This window comes from Salvelinus fontinalis, chromosome 34 (assembly GCF_029448725.1).
Source record: "Salvelinus fontinalis isolate EN_2023a chromosome 34, ASM2944872v1, whole genome shotgun sequence".
Taxonomy (NCBI): Eukaryota; Metazoa; Chordata; class Actinopteri; order Salmoniformes; family Salmonidae; genus Salvelinus; species Salvelinus fontinalis.
The window spans coordinates 34737102-34756675 of NC_074698.1; the positions used below are offsets into that span (position 1 = coordinate 34737102).

Genomic DNA, 19574 nt, shown 5'->3' on the forward strand with positions numbered 1-19574 from the left:
CCTCCCCACACCCCATGGCCCTCAGTCATTTTCACAGCCCTCAGTCAGTCATTTTCACAGCCCTCAGTCAGTCATTTTCACAGCCCTCAGTCAGTCATTTTCGCAGCCCTCAGTCAGTCATTTTCGCAGCCCTCAGTCAGTCTATGTAAGGCCGCTGCTCTGCGACACAGCCTGATTGGCAGAGAAGGAGGGGATGAAGCACCTGATTGTCAGGAGGAGGGGCTGAGGCAGAGGGATGGACACAGAGTGATGGCTACTTGTGTTTAAGAATGAGAGAGTGTGACACTAGGTGAGTGAATGACACCAGGTGAGTGATTGACAGATGGCAGAACTCACAGTGACAGTTGATTATTGCTAGCTTGTCTGCCGTGGAAGGTAAACTGGGCTGCACTCCCCAAAGAGAAATAGAAAACGAAATATGAATGCAGGAACCAAATCTCATTTGAATCAAAGGAGTCAAATCCCGTTAGGACTGTGAATCTGGATTTGTGTGTGTGTGTGTGTGTTACTGTGAAGAAAAGGCCCCTTGTGTGATTGTGTTTTTGTGAGTAGCTGCAATAGAAGAGAAGAAGATTGTAATCACAACAAATGAATCACAGATTCTTGTCCACGAACAAACCATTTCTTTTTAACCTGTTGCCAAGCAACAATGAGTTCTGGATTTGTACATAAAGGCTGTGTTCCAATGGGACCCTATTACCTACATAGTGCACTACTTTTGACTGGTGAAATGTAGTGCACCGTGTAGGGAATAGGGTTCCATTTGGGACGCATCCAAAGGCTTCATAAACCAATCCTGAGAGGAAGGATAAAACCAAAACAGAGGGTGGAGGAATGAATCTGATGCACTGCCTTAGATACAGTAACCACAACAACTGTACATTTAGGATATTTAGAAGACACTCTTATCCAGAACAACTTAAGGAGCTGTTCTATGGTCATTGTCATTCCAAAACACAGGTTTTTCACCTAGTCGGCTCAGGGATTCGAACCAGCGACCTTTCGGTTCCTGGATCAACACTCTAAACCTCTAGGCTACCTGCCGCCTGTAGTAGGTTAGCCTGGTCCCAGATCTGTTTGGCCTGTATACTAGGCTACCTGCCGCCTGTAGTAGGTTAGCCTGGTCCCAGATCTGTTTGGCCTGTATACTAGGCTACCTGCCGCCTGTAGTAGGTTAGCCTGGTCCCAGATCTGTTTGGCCTGTATACTAGGCTACCTGACGCCTGTAGTAGGTTAGCCCGGTCCCAGATCTGTTTGGCCTGTATACTAGGCTACCTGCCGCCTGTAGTAGGTTAGCCTGGTCCCAGATCTGTTTGGCCTGTATACTAGGCTACCTGCCGCCTGTAGTAGGTTAGCCTGGTCCCAGATCTGTTTGGCCTGTATAGCCAACTGCTATGGTCCAATGTTTTGGAATGACAATGACCATAGGACAGCACGAACAGATCTAGGAACCGGGCTAAGACATCTGTGTGTGTGTGTATGACATCTTGATTTAAATGTCTATACACACAGACAATTGTGAACGTTTTACATGTTTCAGATAGGCATGTTGAAGTATATATCTTGGTCAATGTCGTGCAGCTTTTGACAGGTTATTTCAATATGCCACTTTCATATAAGAGTGTGGGATGGTTTAAAGAATCCAAGGTCCAATAAGCCTTTATTTGCTGGACATACCGTGTTTCCCAATGATCTCTCCTTCTTCCTGAAGTGTGCCCTCGTTCCCTTCTCTCCACGTATTTAAAAGCACTTGATTGGTGTAGTTAGAGGTTACATGGAGTTCTCATATACCAGTCATTTTAAGAGATGTGACCATAGAGTCTAGATCGAGTCTATTAAAAAACACCCCGTAGTATTCTGACGGGTAAATATTCCTATAAACATGATCCTTTGAACTGCTTCAGGTCTCGGTGCTGCAGAACATATTGATGTTATCACGAGTGGTGTTTTTCAATGCATCTGTTTGTGTTGAGAGAATTTGCCCATAAGGTGAGTTAATATGTGCTCCTACACACAGCCTGAGAATGTGTTTGTGTGTGCAATCTGTTTAGTCTAAGAATATCTTGCAGAGTTACTGTGCAACGTAAGAAGGGAGCGCAAGAGACACACAGCGAGAGAAAAGAGGCTCAGAGAGAGGGAGCAGAATAGAGGAAGAGAGAGCACAAAAGGGGAAGGGGGGGAAAGCAGCAAAGAGTTCAGCTGTGGCTACTGAAGAGAAAGGGTAGGAAGACTGAAATGCAGAAAGAGAAGAGGGTGAAGGAAAAGTGCTTTAACTACTTGAAGTCCCTGTGACACACACCAGGACCTGAGGAGGAATTTGTTCCATGGACGGCAGCCGTCGGCTGAGGAGGCAGACGAGACGGAGCGAAGAAGGGGATGAGGAGAGCTCTCTCTCGTTCTCTCTCCGGAAAGAAGGGAGACTGGCCTTCACAACAACTTATCCTTTGTCCACCTCCGTCTGCTGAACTGAATCACAGGGAAGGAAAGAGAAACCCCCTCAGACACTCACACACCCACACTAGTCCACTAAGAATCATTCCCCCCATCCACACACCCACACAGTTCTGACTAAGCCGTCATGGGGACAGTGAGCGAACTTTGCGCATCCAGTTTCCAAGCGTTCCTGCGTCCTGCGGTGAAGGACCCGCCTCCTCCAGGTAAGATGGGCTGCCTTGGGAACCAATTATGTGGATTAGATAGCCTGTCGTCATCCGATGATTGATGGTTGTCGTGTTGCCTGCCTCTGTATTCATGGTGTTGCCACAGTTAGCGAGAAATGGGGAAATGTCATGTTCCACTTTGGTTGAATTTCATTATCAGGTGCCTTGGGTTTATTTTCATTTGAATCTTGTAGATAATGTACCTATGTAAATGAGAGTTGCTCTCTCTCTCTCTCTCTCTGAAATACTTGATCGATGTGATCATCTTACTATTTGATCATGGTTTGTTCATGTGTCTCTTGGAGATGTACAGTATGATACTCTATGTTGCTTTCTGTGTATTTCAGAAGGATATGTTAGTTTGTCCTTCTGTGTTGTTCAGAAGGATATGTTAGTTTGTCCTTCTGTGTTCAGAAGGATATGTTAGTTTGTCTTTCTGTGTTGTTCAGAAGGATATGTTAGTTTGTCTTTCTGTGTTGTTCAGAAGGATATGTTAGTTTGTCCTGTGTTGTTCAGAGAGGATATGTTACTTTGTCTTTCTGTGTTGTTCAGAAGGATATGTTAGTTTGTCTTTCTGTGTTGTTCAGAAGGATATGTTAGTTTGTCTTTCTGTGTTGTTCAGAAGGATATGTTAGTTTGTCTTTCAGTGTTGTTCAGAAGGATATGTTAGTTTGTCTTTCTGTGTTGTTCAGAAGGATATGTTAGTTTGTCCTTCAGTGTTGTTCAGAAAGATGTTATTAAGAGTCTGATAATATCAGATGCCAGATTACATTTCTCATTGGTTGAGAGGGCAACAATCAACAATCGTCTTTACAGGTGCAGCCATAATGGCTGTTGGTTCCTTGACAAAATGTGTGTGTGTGTGTGTTTGGTATGTGTGTGTGTGTGTGTGTGTGTGTGTGTGTGTGTGTGTGTGTGTGTGTGTGTGTGTGTGTGTGTGTGTGTGTGTGTGTGTGTGTGTGTGTGTGTGTGTGTGTGAAGCATGAACACGTGGCTTCCCCAGAGGTAATAACAAACCACTGGGACAGAGATATCTGTAGCTTGCTGTAGCTAATGAGCTGGTTTCATTAGTGTTCAGTTTAAGACCTTTCTCCCTCCAAACAGAGCAGTATTGGAGTGAGCCCAGCTAATGCCATTAGTGAGAGCACATGTAATCCCTGCAGCACCCACACACTGCCAGAGGAAATAGGCACACCTTCTGACAGTAAGCATCTCTCCTCTGTAATTAGCTCACTATCTAGATCTCACACCATCAATACATGGACACGTAAACAAATGCCTGTACAATCACAGATACCTCCCCTGGCTTCCATCCCAGCAGACACAATGACATACAGCTTTAACTCACCTCTGGCCTCTTCTTTTACTTGTCCTATATTGAGACAATAATAGGTTACTATACCTTTAATTACTTTGGGCTTCAGTCTCTTTGGGGGCTTGGTTTCAAATCCCACTGCTGCCACAATGTTTAGAGTACAAAACAGGTTCTTGCCCTTATTTCACTGGTAAATTGCTGTGTCCTCAAAGACGAAGGACACCGCGGAAGTGTTAATTTGGGATCATCTCCTAAACCCAGATTACCGGGGTCCATTGCTCCTCTATAATCTATCATCACAAACCAGGAGGTTAAGATAGTAGTTTGTAGCCTCTCAGTGAATCAGTAATGGGTGACTGGGTTTGTTTATACACGCCATCTGTCTCTCCAAACTTCAGATTTCATTTTCATTCTCTTACTGTAAGTCTCAACAAGACAGACGTATTAGAATGTGATGGTGCCAGAGTGATATTGTGAAAGGGCGGTAGGGGTGGAGGGGCAAGTCATGTGGTGTTACTCCATCATGTCGAGATAAAGTGCCTCAGGGGAATTAGTTGTCCTGGGGATAATCATTTGGGACTGTTTTCTTTTTGACATTTTAGTCATGAACAGACACTCTTATCCAGAGAGATGTACAGGTGCAATTAGGGTTAAGAGCCTTGCTCAAGGGCACATCAACAGATTTTTCACCTAGTCGGCTTGGGGATTCAAACTAGCAACCTTTCGGTTACTGGCCTGACACTCTTAACCTCTAGACTACCTTTCGCTAGCCGTGGCTGTGTGGGAGAGTGTTGTGTTGACATCGCTCAAGGCAAGGGCTTTGTTCTTCAATGTGCTAGCCCCTTAGCAGCTGATAGCGTGCAGCAGACCAGGGTGGTTACAGTGGGGAAGTGATGCTGATTGTGATGTTGAAATACCTGAGTCAGCGCTGGTGGCTATGTGTGCAGAGAGAGAAGAGACTCTTTAGGACAGGGGAAAGTGGGGACATCTGAATTAAGACAGCTGTGACGACGGTAACAATCATAGTTGTCACGGCAACATGAGCAGCGGGCAAAAATGGTTGAAATGATGTCACATTGACGTCCTAATAACATCATAATAACGTAATTTCAACCAGTTTAACTGTGATGATGTTATTTCAACCAGTTTTGTCCAGGTGGTCTGAGGACCTGGTTGTACCATGGGGCTTGGGTGATGGGGCAGAATGGGCAATGTTAGGATATTAGGTCTGTTGTTCGGTTTCAGTCGGTTACATTATGGCAGCAAGCTGATCTCTTATCCCACTATTCTTCAAACTGGGCTGAATCATCATTGCTCATTGGGTTGGACTTTGGCTCCGCACAGGTCATCACCAGCCTGATTCAGCTTATCAACCAGCTAGGGCTGGAGCAAAAACCTACAGGAGGGTATCTCTCCAGGAACATGGTTGGAGCAAAAACCTACAGGAGGGTATCTCTCCATGAACATGGTTGGAGCAAAAACCTACAGGAGGGTATCTCTCCATGAACAGGGTTGGAGCAAAAACCTACAGGAGGGTATCTCTCCATGAACAGGGTTGGAGTTAAAACCTACAGGAGGGTATCTCTCCAGGAACATGGTTGGAGCAAAAACCTACAGGAGGATATCTCTCCATGAACAGGGTTGGAGTTAAAACCTACAGGAGGGTATCTCTCCAGGAACAGGGTTGGAGTTAAACCTACAGGAGGGTATCTCTCCAGGAACAGGGTTGGAGCAAAAACCTACAGGAGGGTAGCTCTCCATGAACAGGGTTGGAGTTAAAACCTACAGGAGGGTATCTCTCCAGGAACAGGGTTGGAGTTAAACCTACAGGAGGGAATCTCTCCAGGAACAGGGTTGGAGTTAAACCTACAGGAGGGTATCTCTCCAGGAACAGGGTTGGAGAGCCCTGATTTCACCCATGGGATGACTCATAGTTACAACCATTTCCATGTTAGTGCACCACTATAGTACGTACATTGCACCGTTCATTTGTCAGACAGTGCATGGTTCAGGTCTCTAATGTTTTTCAATTGTAATTGAGACAGTGAATTTGAAAGGCATGTATGATATCATATGACTCATCCTTAATTAGTGGAAGGATCATCAGGACGATGAAAGACTGATTCTTGATTAGTGGAAGGATCATCAGAACGATGAAAGACTGATTCTTGATTAGTGGAAGAATCATCAGGACGACGAAAGACTGATTCTTGATTAGTGGAAGGATCATCAGGACGATGAAAGACTGATTCTTGATTAGTGGAAGGATCATCAGAACGATGAAAGACTGATTCTTGATTAGTGGAAGGATCATCAGAACGATGAAAGACTGATTCTTGATTAGTGGAAGGATCATCAGGACGATGAAAGACTGATCCTTGATTAGAGGAAGGATCATCAGGACGATGAAAGACTGATCCTTAATTAGAGGAAGGATCATCAGGATGACGAGGGACTGATCTTGGAAGCGTGGTGGGCTTGGGGATAATTAGGAGATTCATATCGGGGCAATTAAAAGCCTCTGTCTACATTCCAAATGCACCCTATTCTCTATATAGTGCACTACCCATAGCACGCGGGTCAAAAGTAGTGCACTATGTAGGGAACAGGGTGCCATTTGGGCCTCTGTGGCTGTCTTGTCTGAGGCTCAGAGGCAGGTGTTTGACACTAACAGCTCCTCTGCCGCGAGACATGGAAGTCGGGCCTCTGGGATCCAAGCCGGGGGCAGCTGTGGAGAAGGAGATGTGGTTGCTGGCTTCTGCTCTGGGTGCACAGAAACTTGTATGTCAGCAGTATATGCATTGTGTTAGACTGGGACTAGACTAGGAAATGTGCTTTAATCAGCTACCAACAGCCTTCCTTACATTTGGTGGCAGCGGTGGGATCCAGACAGTGGGCAGCAATCCACAGGGCAGCAACATCTCCAGCAGAAAGGCCCAGTATAAAGGATGTTAGCAGCTGACTGCTGTATGATACTTTATGATAGTATTATAGGCCAATGATGATTAGAATCATATACTTGATTTCTCCATGAAGGCCCAATGATGATTAGAATCATATATTTGATTCCTCCATGAAGGTCCTATGATGATTAGAATCATGTATTTGATTCCTCCATGAAGGGCCTATGATGATTAGAATCATATACTTGATTTCTCCATGAAGGCCCTATGATGATTAGAATCATATATTTGATTCCTCCATGAAGGTCCTCTGATGATTAGAATCATGTATTTGATTCCTCCATGAAGGTCCTATGAGGATTAGAATCATGTATTTGATTCCTCCATGAAGTTCCTATGATGATTAGAATCATGTATTTGATTCCTCCATGAAGGTCCTTTGATGATTAGAATCATGTATTTGATTCCTCCATGAAGTTCCTATGATGATTAGAATCATGTATTTGATTCCTCCATGAAGGTCCTATGATGATTAGAATCATGTGTTTGATTCCTCCATGAAGGTCCTTTGATGATTAGAATCATGTATTTGATTCCTCCATGAAGGGCCTATGATGATTAGAATCATATACTTGATTTCTCCATGAAGGCCCTATGATGATTAGAATCATATATTTGATTCCTCCATGAAGGTCCTCTGATGATTAGAATCATGTATTTGATTCCTCCATGAAGGTCCTATGAGGATTAGAATCATGTATTTGATTCCTCCATGAAGTTCCTATGATGATTAGAATCATGTATTTGATTCCTCCATGAAGGTCCTTTGATGATTAGAATCATTTATTTGATTCCTCCATGAAGTTCCTATGATGATTAGAATCATGTATTTGATTCCTCCATGAAGGTCCTATGATGATTAGAATCATGTGTTTGATTCCTCCATGAAGGTCCTTTGATGATTAGAATCATGTATTTGATTCCTCCATGAAGGGCCTATGATGATTAGCATCCTAACTACTGTCTGTCTTGTATACAGTTGATATGCCATGTTGCTTTGATTGTATTGCCATAAGTTGGTTGCAATGTACACAGTGCAAGACCAGGCCCTGTGCACTGCAGTGACAGCAAGACCAGGCCCTGTGCACTGCAGTGACAGCAAGACCAGGCCCTGTGCACTGCAGTGACAGCAAGACCAGGCCCTGTGCACTGCAGTGACAGCAAGACCAGGCCCTGTGCACTGCAGTGACAGCAAGACCAGGCCCTGTGCACTGCAGTGACAGCAAGACCAGGCCCTGTGCACTGCAGTGACAGCAAGACCAGGTCTACTGAAATAAACACCATGTGGATGTATTTTAGTGACATTTTCCACCTCAGCTTCTGTAGTTGGTAAAAGTAAGGAATCCGATGCTGGTAATGTAGAGAAGTGAATGTATCTAATGCCGAGCCAGACAGAGACACCAGACTGTCTGTCAGCCACTTCAAAGAGACTTGAATGTGGGAATCCAAACAGAAGCTCATAGAATGCACAAAGCTCTGGCTTTTCAAAAGTACAGTCTGTCTGTCTCTCTGTCTGTCTCTGTCTGTCTCTGTCTGTCTGTCTCTGTCTGTCTGTCTCTGTCTGTCTGTCTGTCTGTCTGTCTCTGTCTGTCTGTCTGTCTCTGTCTGTCTGTCTGTCTGTCTGTCTGTCTGTCTGTCTGTCTGTCTGTCTGTCTGTCTCTGTCTGTCTGTCTCTGTCTCTCTGTCTAAAATGTATTACTTTTTTTTCCCTTCCCCTCATCAGTCTACACACATCGGGGGAGAAGGGCCTCGGTCAGGGAGATGACCAAGAACCCAATGGTCACTATGACAGAGCTCCAGAGTTCCTCTGTAGAGATGGGAAAACCTTCCAGAAGGACAACCATCTCTGCAGCACTCCACCAATCAGGCCTTTATGGTAGAGTGGCCAGACGGAAGCCACTCCTCAGTAAAAGGCACATGACAGCCTGCCTGGAGTTTTCCAAAAGGCACCTAAAGGACTCTCAGATCATGAGAAACAAGATTCTCTGGTCTTAGATGAATCCAAGATTGAACTCTTTGGCCTCAATGCCAAGCGTCACGTCTAGAGGAAACTTGGCACCATCCCTACAGTGAAGCATGGTGGTGGCAGCATCATGCTGCAGGGATGTTTTTCAGCGGCAGGGATTGAGGGAAAGATGAACGGAGAAAAGTACGGAGAGATCCTTGTTGGAAACCTGCTCCAGAGCGCTCAGGACCTCAGACTGGGGCGAAGGTTCACCTTCCAACAGGACGACGACCCTAAGCACACAGCCCAAAAAACGCAGCAGTTCTTGAGTGGCCCAGCCAGAGCCTGGACTTGCACCTGATCGAACATCCCTGGAGAGACCTGAAAATAGCTCTGCAGCAATGCTCCCCATCTAACCTGACAGAGCTTGAGAGGATCTGCAGAGAAGAATGGGAGAAACTCCCCAAATACAGGTGTGCCAAGCTTGTAGCGTCATACCCAAGAAGACTTGAGGCTGTAATTGCTGCCAAAGATGCTTCAACGAAGTACTGAGTAAAGGGTTTGAATACTTAGGTAAATTTGATATTTAAGTTTAGTATTTTTTATGCATTTGCACAAAAATACAACAACCTGTTTTTGCTTTGTCATTATGGGGTATTGTGTGTAGATTGATGGGGGGGGGGGGGTGATCCGTTTTAGAATAAGGCTGTAACGTAAACAAAATGTGGAAAGAGTCGAGGGATCTGAATACCTCCTGAATGGACTGTATATAAGTGATTATATAGTCTTGGCCCGTGTTAGATTACTGTATATCCCTGTGGCCTACAGCAGGGGAATGTAGAATGACTGTCTTGTCCCAGGCTGGACTCCAGCAGCACCCGTCTAGTCAGGAGGCCTGTATTTCACGCTCCCTTCTGCGTCCCAAATGGCACTCTATATTCCCTATTTAGTGAACAACTTTTGACCCATAGAGCTCTGGTCAAAAGTAGTGCATTATATAGGGCCTATGTAGGGAATAGGGGGCCATTTGGAAATCAGCCCATGGCTGTCATCAGTCACACTCTGGAGCCCTTAACAGCCCTGATGGACCCTTCAGAACACATTCTAATGTGTGTGTGTGTGTGTTAACATTTCTGTATGTGTGTTCATGTGTTTGAGTGGGCAGCAGTACAGTGTTTTGACATCTACCATAGCCCACACTGCTCCAGGCTCCTAATAAGAACAGCACAGGACTCATTATCTTGCAGTAATACTCTAAATAATACTCTCAAAAAAGAATACCACACACTCTATTCCTCACCATGAGCCATAGCCATCAATGGATAATCATAGCATCTGGTTGAAATGGCATCACTTCAACAGTGGGACTGGGGGAATACTGGTACAGCTCAATGGTTCTTGAGTTACTTCATAAGCATTCTGAGCTTTCTACTGTATGTATAGTATAAGATATGTGTTTGTGATGCTTAAAGTAGAGGTTGTCACAACACACACACACACACACACACACACACACACACACACACACACACACACACACACACACACACACACACACACACACACACACACACACACACACACACACAATTCAGTCCCATTCAAAATCCATAATCCAACTTCTGGTCCCCACAAGTATAGTTAAACACGTCCACACACGCACACACACTCAGGCGTATCTCTGCCTGGGGATTCATTCCAGGTTAATATATCTGTCTATGTTGCATTCAGCTGATACACCCCAGACTCATCTCTCTATGACATCACCAGCACCCAACAAAGGATAGTGCAGTGCCTGCTGGGAAAATAAATAAACGTTTAGAAAGTAAAACAATATGAGGCAATTAGGTAAACGACTGTATATTCTCACAGGGGGGCTGTCTCAATAGTTTTATTAATGTGCTATCTTTCATCATAATTTGTGCTACTCTTGCATGAGGTAATATCTTTATTTTCCCATTATGTTGGCCTGGGAAACTGTAATACATACAAATGTCCTGAAGAGGCCAGTCTTACCATTTGGTATTTTTGGGCAAAGTTAATAGCGCTGAGTGTTTTTAGTGGGTTTAATGTTAATGCCACATATACTCCCTCTCCAGCCTCTAGATCATCAGGCTGCTGATTATCCCGCACACCTGTCACCATGGTCACGCGCACCTGCGCCTCATGACACTCACCTGGACTCCATCACCTCCTTGATTATCTTCCCTATATCTGTCACTCCCCTTGGTTCTTTCCTCAGGTGTTATTGACTCTGTTTTCATGTCAGTGCGGTATTTGTGTTTTTTGTTTTGTTTATTTATTAAAACACTCACACTCCCTGAACTTGCTTCTCGACTCTCAGCGCACTCGTAACAGTTAACCCATTTTAGTGTGTTAATATACTCTATAAGCCTCGTTCAGATTGGTCCAGTGCTACTGCCAACTCATTGTCAAACTCAATCACAATGTCCCAAGCCATTATACAATGTGTACTTGTGAACCACACTGTACTCTGCACACTAACCCTGGTGATTTCGGAGGAATTGCAACAGGGCCGGGCTCATTGTCAGAGAGTATATACATTTATCACCATGGATACTTGACTTCCACACCACCTCAGCTGCATGAGAAAATACTAAATCTGCGTCCCAAAAATGGTGCCCTATTCCCTATATAGTGCACTACTTTAGACCAGAGCCCTATTCCCTATATAGTGCACTACTTTAGACCAGAGCCCTATGGGTCCTATGCTGGACATATTGTAAATGTCAGCGAGCGGCCTTGCTCCCGTTGAAGCCAGGGTGTTGAGTCCTGAGGCCTGTCTCACTATGGGCATGACACCTCCAGTACAATCACACCTGAATCAAGTCATACAGGGTATAATGATTTTTTAACCAGTTAAATATAGGTCTGCTTGTTCTGACCAGATAAAGGGCTGATGATGTTTTTACCAGTTGAATCAGGTGTGCTTGTACAGTGGAACTGGCTGGGGACTAGCTGAGGAGAATGGGGGTACTCAAGGAGAGGTTTGAGTTCATTCCCTTTCTTCCTCGAGCATCCATACATGTACCATGTGATGTGAGTTTTCTCTTGATGCTCAGTTAGTCAGTGAGCACTGTATGTCCACACAGACAGAGATCGCTCAGACAGGGCAGGCTTATGAGGCCTGTTATATTAGGAGTTAAGACAGACCTGCACGGTGCCTCTCTCCAGTCTAACATGAGAATAATGTCCTGCACGGTGCCTCTCTCTAGTCTAACATGAGAATAATGGCCTGCACGGTGCCTCTCTCCAGTCTAACATGAGAATAATGTCCTGCACGGTGCCTCTCTCTAGTCTAACATGAGAATAATGTCCTGCACGGTGCCTCTCTCTAGTCTAACATGAGAATAATGTCTTGCACGGTGCCTCTCTCTAGTCTAACATGAGAATAATGGCCTGCACGGTGCCTCTCTCCAGTCTAACATGAGAATAATGTCCTGCACGGTGCCTCTCTCTAGTCTAACATGAGAATAATGTCCTGCACGGTGCCTCTCTCTAGTCTAACATGAGAATAATGTCCTGCACGGTGCCTCTCTCTAGTCTAACATGAGAATAATGGCCTGCACGGTGCCTCTCTCCAGTCTAACATGAGAATAATGGCCTGCACGGTGCCTCTCTCCAGTCTAACATGAGAATAATGTCCTGCACGGTGCCTCTCTCTAGTCTAACATGAGAATAATGTCCTGCACGCTGCCTCTCTCCAGTCTAACATGAGAATAATGTCCTGCACGGTGCCTCTCTCTAGTCTAACATGAGAATAATGTCCTGCACGTTGGCTCAGCCCCCTTAGTTACACTAAGCCTTGTAATCCACTGGCCTGATACACATTTCATCCTCAAATGCGTTTTCACAATGTGATATTGTGAATGTGTGTAACACTGTCTGTATTGATGAGGCTAATGTGCAGTAGCAGCAGTAGTAACCTTTGTCCAAGTGAATGTGTATCTCTGGGAGTTGTCCACTGTTGTTGTGTATAGGGCTGTGTTTAAATGTTTTACCCTGTCTTTTCTGGGGTTTTAAATCCAGCTGTTTAGCTTCAGAACACTATATATTATGTCTGGAACTTTAGTAGATATGAGCCTTCAGAAATTCTTCCCAAATTTTTTACAACTTTACTGGCCAACATCTACTGTCACATTCCAAGAATACCAGGATGCAACACGCACGCACGCACGCACGCACACACGCACACACACAGCAGCATACCATCAGACATGACCTTGATGTTAGAACAATACAAGGAAGAATAACATTCAACAAATAGCCATGCTTCCATCTGTCCAGTTGTGAAAACAAACTAGAGTGAGACAGTGTGAAAGTTGAATGTGTTTGAAGTTTTCCTTTGCTCAGTGTAACAGTGTTAGTCTTTATAGTGTTTGTGAAGTTTTCCTTTGCTCAGTGTAACAGTGTTAGTCTTTATGATGTTTGTGAAGTTTTCCTTTGCTCAGTGTAACAGTGTTAGTCTTTATGGTGTTTGTGAAGTTTTCCTTTGCTCAGTGTAACAGTGTTAGTCTTTATAGTGTTTGTGAAGTTTTCCTTTGCTCAGTGTAACAGTGTTAGTCTTTATGGTGTTTGTGAAGTTTTCCTTTGCTCAGTGTAACAGTGTTAGTCTTTATAGTGTTTGTGAAGTTTTCCTTTGCTCAGTGTAACAGTGTTAGTCTTTATGGTGTTTGTGAAGTTTTCCTTTGCTCAGTGTAACAGTGTTAGTCTTTATAGTGTTTGTGAAGTTTTCCTTTGCTCAGTGTAACAGTGTTAGTCTTTATGGTGTTTGTGAAGTTTTCCTTTGCTCAGTGTAACAGTGTTAGTCTTTATAGTGTTTGTGAAGTTTTCCTTTGCTCAGTGTAACAGTGTTAGTCTTTATGATGTTTGAAGTTTTCCTTTGCTCAGTGTAACAGTGTTAGTCTTTATGATGTTTGTGAAGTTTACCTTTGTTCAGTTTAACAGTGTTAGTCTTTATAGTGTTTGTGAAGTTTACCTTTGTTCAGTTTAACAGTGTTAGTCTTTATGATGTTTGTGAAGTTTTCCTTTGCTCAGTTTAACAGTGTTAGTCTTTATAGTGTGAACTTGAACACACTGACTGCCATAATCAACTAATGATCTGGCACGTCTTTAATGAAGATAATGTTAGGTCATCAGTCATGACTTGGTCAGTGGTTTCTGATTAGATCTATGTGACAGTAGGCCTATGTGACATACAGTTGAAGTCGGAAGTTTACATACACCTTAGCCAAATAAATTTTTGCACAATTCCTGACATTTAATCCCAATAAAGATTCCCTGTCTTAGGTCAGTTAGGTTCACCACTTTATTTTAAGAATGTGAAATGTCAGAATAATAGTAGAGAGAATGATTTCTTTCAGCTATTATTTCTTTCATCGCATTCCCAGTGGATCAGAAGTTTACATACACTCAATTAGTATTTGGTATCATTGCCTTTAAATTGTTTAACTTGTGTCAAACAGTTTGGGTAGCCTTCCACAAGCTCCCCACAATAAGTTGGGTGAATTTTGGCCCATTCCTCTTGACAGAGCTGTTGTAACTGAGTCAGGTTTGTAGGCCTTCTTGCTCGCACATGCTTTTTCAGTTCTGCCCACAAATTTTCTATGGGATTGAGGTCAGGGCTTTGTGATGGCCACTCCAATACCTTGACTTTGTTGTCCTTAAGCCATTTTGCCACAACTTTGGAAGTATGCTTGGGGTCATTGTCCATTTGGAAGACCCATTTGCGACCAAGCTTTAACTTCCTGACTGATGTCTTGAGATGTTGCTTCAATATATCCACATAATTTTCCTGCCTCATGATGCCCTCTATTTTGTGAAGTGCAGCAGTCCTTCCTGCAGCAAAGCACCCCCACAACATGATGCTGCCACCCCCGTGCTTCATGGTTGGGATGGTGTTCTTCGACTTGCAAGCATCCCCCTTTTTCCTCCAAACATAATGATGGTAATTATGGCCTAACAGTTCTATTTTTGTTTCATCAGACCAGAGGACATTTCTCCAAAAAGTATGATCTTTGTCGCCATGTGCAGTTGCAACCCGTAGTCTGGCTTTTTTATGGCGGTGTTGGAGCAGTGGCTTCTTCCTTGCTGAGTGGCCTTTCAGGTTATGTCGATATAGGACTCGTTTTACTGTGGATATAGATATGTTTGTACTTGTTTCCTCCAGCATCTTCACAAGGTCCTTTGCTGTTGTTCTGGGATTGATTTGCACTTTTCGCACCAAAGTACGTTCATCTCTAGGAGACAGAACGCGTCTCCTTCCTGAGCGGTATGACGGCTGCGTGGTCCCATGGTGTTTATACTTGCATACTATTGTTTGTACAGATGAACGTGGTACCTTCAGGAATTTGGAAATTGCTCCCAGGGATGAACCAGACTTGTGGAGGTCTACAATTTTTTTTTCTGAGGTCTTTGCTGACTTCTTTGGATTTTCCCATGATGTCAAGCAAAGAGGCACTGAGTTTGAAGGTAGGCCTTGAAACACATCCACAGGTACACCTCCAATTGACTCAAATTATATCAATTAGCCCATCAGAAGCTTCTAAAGCCATGACATAATTTTCTGGAATTTTCCAAGCTGCTTAAAGGCACAGTCAACTTAGTGTATGTAAATGTTTGACCCACTGGAATTGTGATACAGTGAATTTTAAGTGAAATAATCTGTAAACAATTGTTTGAAAAATTACTTGTCATGCACAAAGTAGATGTCCTAACCGACTTGCTAAAACTATAGTTTGTTAATTAACAAGACATTTGTGGAGTGGTTGAAAAATGAGTTTTAATGACTCCAACCTAAGTGTATGTAAACTTCCGACTTCAACTGTACATACATTTGAGATGGACCCTGTCTTGAGAAATCCCTGTCTTTCAGATGCACATAACACCGTGGTCAGGTTGTAGTCTACAGTACACTGGTTTTATAACACTATGGTCAGGTTGTAGTCTACAGTACACTGGTTTTATAACACCATGGTCAGGTTGTAGTCTACAGTACACTGGTTTTATAACACCGTGGTCAGGTTGTAGTCTACAGTACACTGGTTTTATAACACCATGGTCATGTTGTAGTCTACAGCACACTGGTTTTATAACACCAGGGTCAAGTTGTAGTCTACAGTACACTGGTTTTATAACACCATGGTCAGGTTGTAGTCTACAGTACACTGGTTTTATAACACCATGGCCAGGTTGTAGTCTACAGTACACTGGTTTTATAACACCATGGCCAGGTTGTAGTCTACAGTACACTGGTTTTATAACACCATGGTCATGTTGTAGTCTACAGCACACTGGTTTTATAACACCATGGTCAGGTTGTAGTCTACAGTAAACTGGTTTTATAACACCATGGTCAGGTTGTAGTCTACAGTACACTGGTTTTATAACACTATGGTCAGGTTGGAGTCTACAGTACACTGGTTTTATAACACCAGGGTCAGGTTGTAGTACATTTACATTTACATTTAAGTCATTTAGCAGATGCTCTTATCCAGAGCGACTTACAAATTGGTGCATTCACCTTATGACATCCAGTGGAACAGCCACTTTACAACAGTGCATCTAAATCTTTTAAGGGGGGGGGGGGGGGGGTCAGAAGGATTACTTTATCCTATCCTAGGTATTCCTTAAAGAGGTGGGGTTTCAGGTGTCTCCGGAAGGTGGTGATTGACTCCGCTGTCCTGGCGTCGTGAGGGAGTTTGTTCCACCATTGGGGGGCCAGAGCAGCGAACAGTTTTGACTGGGCTGAGCGGGAACTGTACTTCCTCAGTGGTAGGGAGGCGAGCAGGCCAGAGGTGGATGAACGCAGTGCCCTTGTTTGGGTGTAGGGCCTGGTCAGAGCCTGGAGGTACTGAGGTGCCGTTCCCCTCACAGCTCCGTAGGCAAGCACCATGGTCTTGTAGCGGATGCGAGCTTCAACTGGAAGCCAGTGGAGAGAGCGGAGGAGCGGGGTGACGTGAGAGAACTTGGGAAGGTTGAACACCAGACGGGCTGCGGCGTTCTGGATGAGTTGTAGGGGTTTAATGGCACAGGCAGGGAGCCCAGCCAACAGCGAGTTGCAGTAATCCAGACGGGAGATGACAAGTGCCTGGATTAGGACCTGCGCCGCTTCCTGTGTGAGGCAGGGTCGTACTCTGCGGATATTGTAGAGCATGAACCTACAGGAACGGGCCACCGCCTTGATGTTAGTTGAGAACGACAGGGTGTTGTCCAGGATCACGCCAAGGTTCTTAGCGCTCTGGGAGGAGGACACAATGGAGTTGTCAACCGTGATGGCGAGATCATGGAACGGGCAGTCCTTCCCCGGGAGGAAGAGCAGCTCCGTCTTGCCGAGGTTCAGCTTGAGGTGGTGATCCGTCATCCACACTGATATGTCTGCCAGACATGCAGAGATGCGATTCGCCACCTGGTCATCAGAAGGGGGAAAGGAGAAGATTAATTGTGTGTCGTCTGCATAGCAATGATAGGAGAGACCATGTGAGGTTATGACAGAGCCAAGTGACTTGGTGTATAGCGAGAATAGGAGAGGGCCTAGAACAGAGCCCTGGGGGAAACCAGTGGTGAGAGCACGTGGTGAGGAGACAGATTCTCGCCACGCCACCTGGTAGGAGCGACCTGTCAGGTAGGACGCAATCCAAGCGTGGGCCGCGCCGGAGATGCCCAACTCGGAGAGGGTGGAGAGGAGGATCTGATGGTTCACAGTGTCGAAGGCAGCCGATAGGTCTAGAAGGATGAGAGCAGAGGAGAGAGAGTTAGCTTTAGCAGTGCGGAGCGCCTCCGTGATACAGAGAAGAGCAGTCTCAGTTGAATGACTAGTCTTGAAACCTGACTGATTTGGATCAAGAAGGTCATTCTGAGAGAGATAGCAGGAGAGCTGGCCAAGGACGGCACGTTCAAGAGTTTTGGAGAGAAAAGAAAGAAGGGATACTGGTCTGTAGTTGTTGACATCGGAGGGATCGAGTGTAGGTTTTTTCAGAAGGGGTGCAACTCTCGCTCTCTTGAAGACGGAAGGGACGTAGCCAGCGGTCAGGGATGAGTTGATGAGCGAGGTGAGGTAAGGGAGAAGGTCTCCGGAAATGGTCTGGAGAAGAGAGGAGGGGATGGGGTCAAGCGGGCAGGTTGTTGGGCGGCCGGCCGTCACAAGACGCGAGGATCGGATGTCGTCGACCTTCTTTTCAAAATGGTTGACGAAGTCATCTGCAGAGAGGGAGGAGGGGGGGGGGGGATTCAGGAGGGAGGAGAAGGTGGCAAAGAGCTTCCTAGGGTTAGAGGCAGATGCTTGGAATTTAGAGTGGTAGAAAGTGGCTTTAGCAGCAGAGACAGAAGAGGAAAATGTAGAGAGGAGGGAGTGAAAGGATGCCAGGTCCGCAGGGAGGCGAGTTTTCCTCCATTTCCGCTCGGCTGCCCGGAGCCCTGTTCTGTGAGCTCGCAATGAGTCTTCGAGCCACGGAGCGGGAGGGGAGGACCGAGCCGGCCTGGAGGATAGGGGACATAGAGAGTCAAAGGATGCAGAAAGGGAGGAGAGGAGGGTTGAGGAGGCAGAATCAGGAGATAGGTTGGAGAAGGTTTGAGCAGAGGGGAGAGATGATAGGATGGAAGAGGAGAGAGTAGCGGGGGAGAGAGAGCGAAGGTTGGGACGGCGCGATACCATCCGAGTAGGGGCAGTGTGGGAAGTGTTGGATGAGAGCGAGAGGGAAAAGGATACAAGGTAGTGGTCGGAGACTTGGAGGGGAGTTGCAATGTGGTTAGTGGAAGAACAGCATCTAGTAAAGATGAGGTCAAGCGTATTGCCTGCCTTGTGAGTAGGGGGGGAAGGTGAGAGGGTGAGGTCAAAAGAGGAGAGGAGTGGAAAGAAGGAGGCAGAGAGGAATGAGTCAAAGGTAGACGTGGGGAGGTTAAAGTCGCCCAGAACTGTGAGAGGTGAGCCGTCCTCAGGAAAGGAGCTTATCAAGGCATCAAGCTCATTGATGAACTCTCCGAGGGAACCTGGAGGGCGATAAATGATAAGGATGTTAAGCTTGAAAGGGCTGGTAACTGTGACAGCATGGAATTCAAAGGAGGCGATAGACAGATGGGTAAGGGGAGAAAGAGAGAATGACCACTTGGGAGAGATGAGGATCCCGGTGCCACCACCCCGCTGACCAGCTGCTCTCGGGGTGTGCGAGAACACGTGGGCGGACGAAGAGAGAGCAGTAGGAGTAGCAGTGTTATCTGTGGTGATCCAAGTTTCCGTCAGTGCCAAGAAGTCGAGGGACTGGAGGGAGGCATAGGCTGAGATGAACTCTGCCTTGTTGGCCGCAGATCGGCAGTCCAAGAGGCTACCGGAGACCTGGAACTCCACGTGGGTCGTGCGCGCTGGGACCACCAGACTAGGGTGGCCGCGGCCACGCGGTGTGAAGCGTTTGTATGGTCTGTGCAGAGAGGAGAGAACAGGGATAGACAGACACATAGTTGACAGGCTACAGAAGAGGCTACGCTAATGCAAAGGAGATTGGAATGACAAGTGGACTACACGTCTCGAATGTTCAGAAAGTTAAGCTTACGTAGCAAGAATCTTATTGACTAAAATGATTAAAATGATACAGTACTGCTGAAGTAGGCTAGCTGGCAGTGGCTGCGTTGTTGACTTTGTAGGCTAGCTGGCAGTGGCTGCGTTGTTGACACTACAC

The 19574-nt window shown here is 45.4% G+C and overlaps 1 protein-coding gene across 2 annotated transcripts in view; it reads left to right on the forward strand.

Annotated features, from left to right (window-relative positions):
- cyth1a (cytohesin 1a) overlaps positions 1 to 19574 on the forward strand; it is a 121768-nt gene that overhangs the window by 14374 nt on the left and 87820 nt on the right. Inside the window, exon 1 of one of the 2 annotated variants that reach the window (XM_055898576.1) lies at positions 2145 to 2657. The exons of the other annotated variant lie outside the window; for it this stretch is intronic. Coding sequence (XP_055754551.1) covers positions 2579 to 2657 — 79 coding nt within the window. The 5' untranslated portion in view covers positions 2145 to 2578. Of the gene's footprint in view, positions 1 to 2144; positions 2658 to 19574 lie in introns of those variants that run through there. 2 annotated transcript variants of the gene reach the window in all.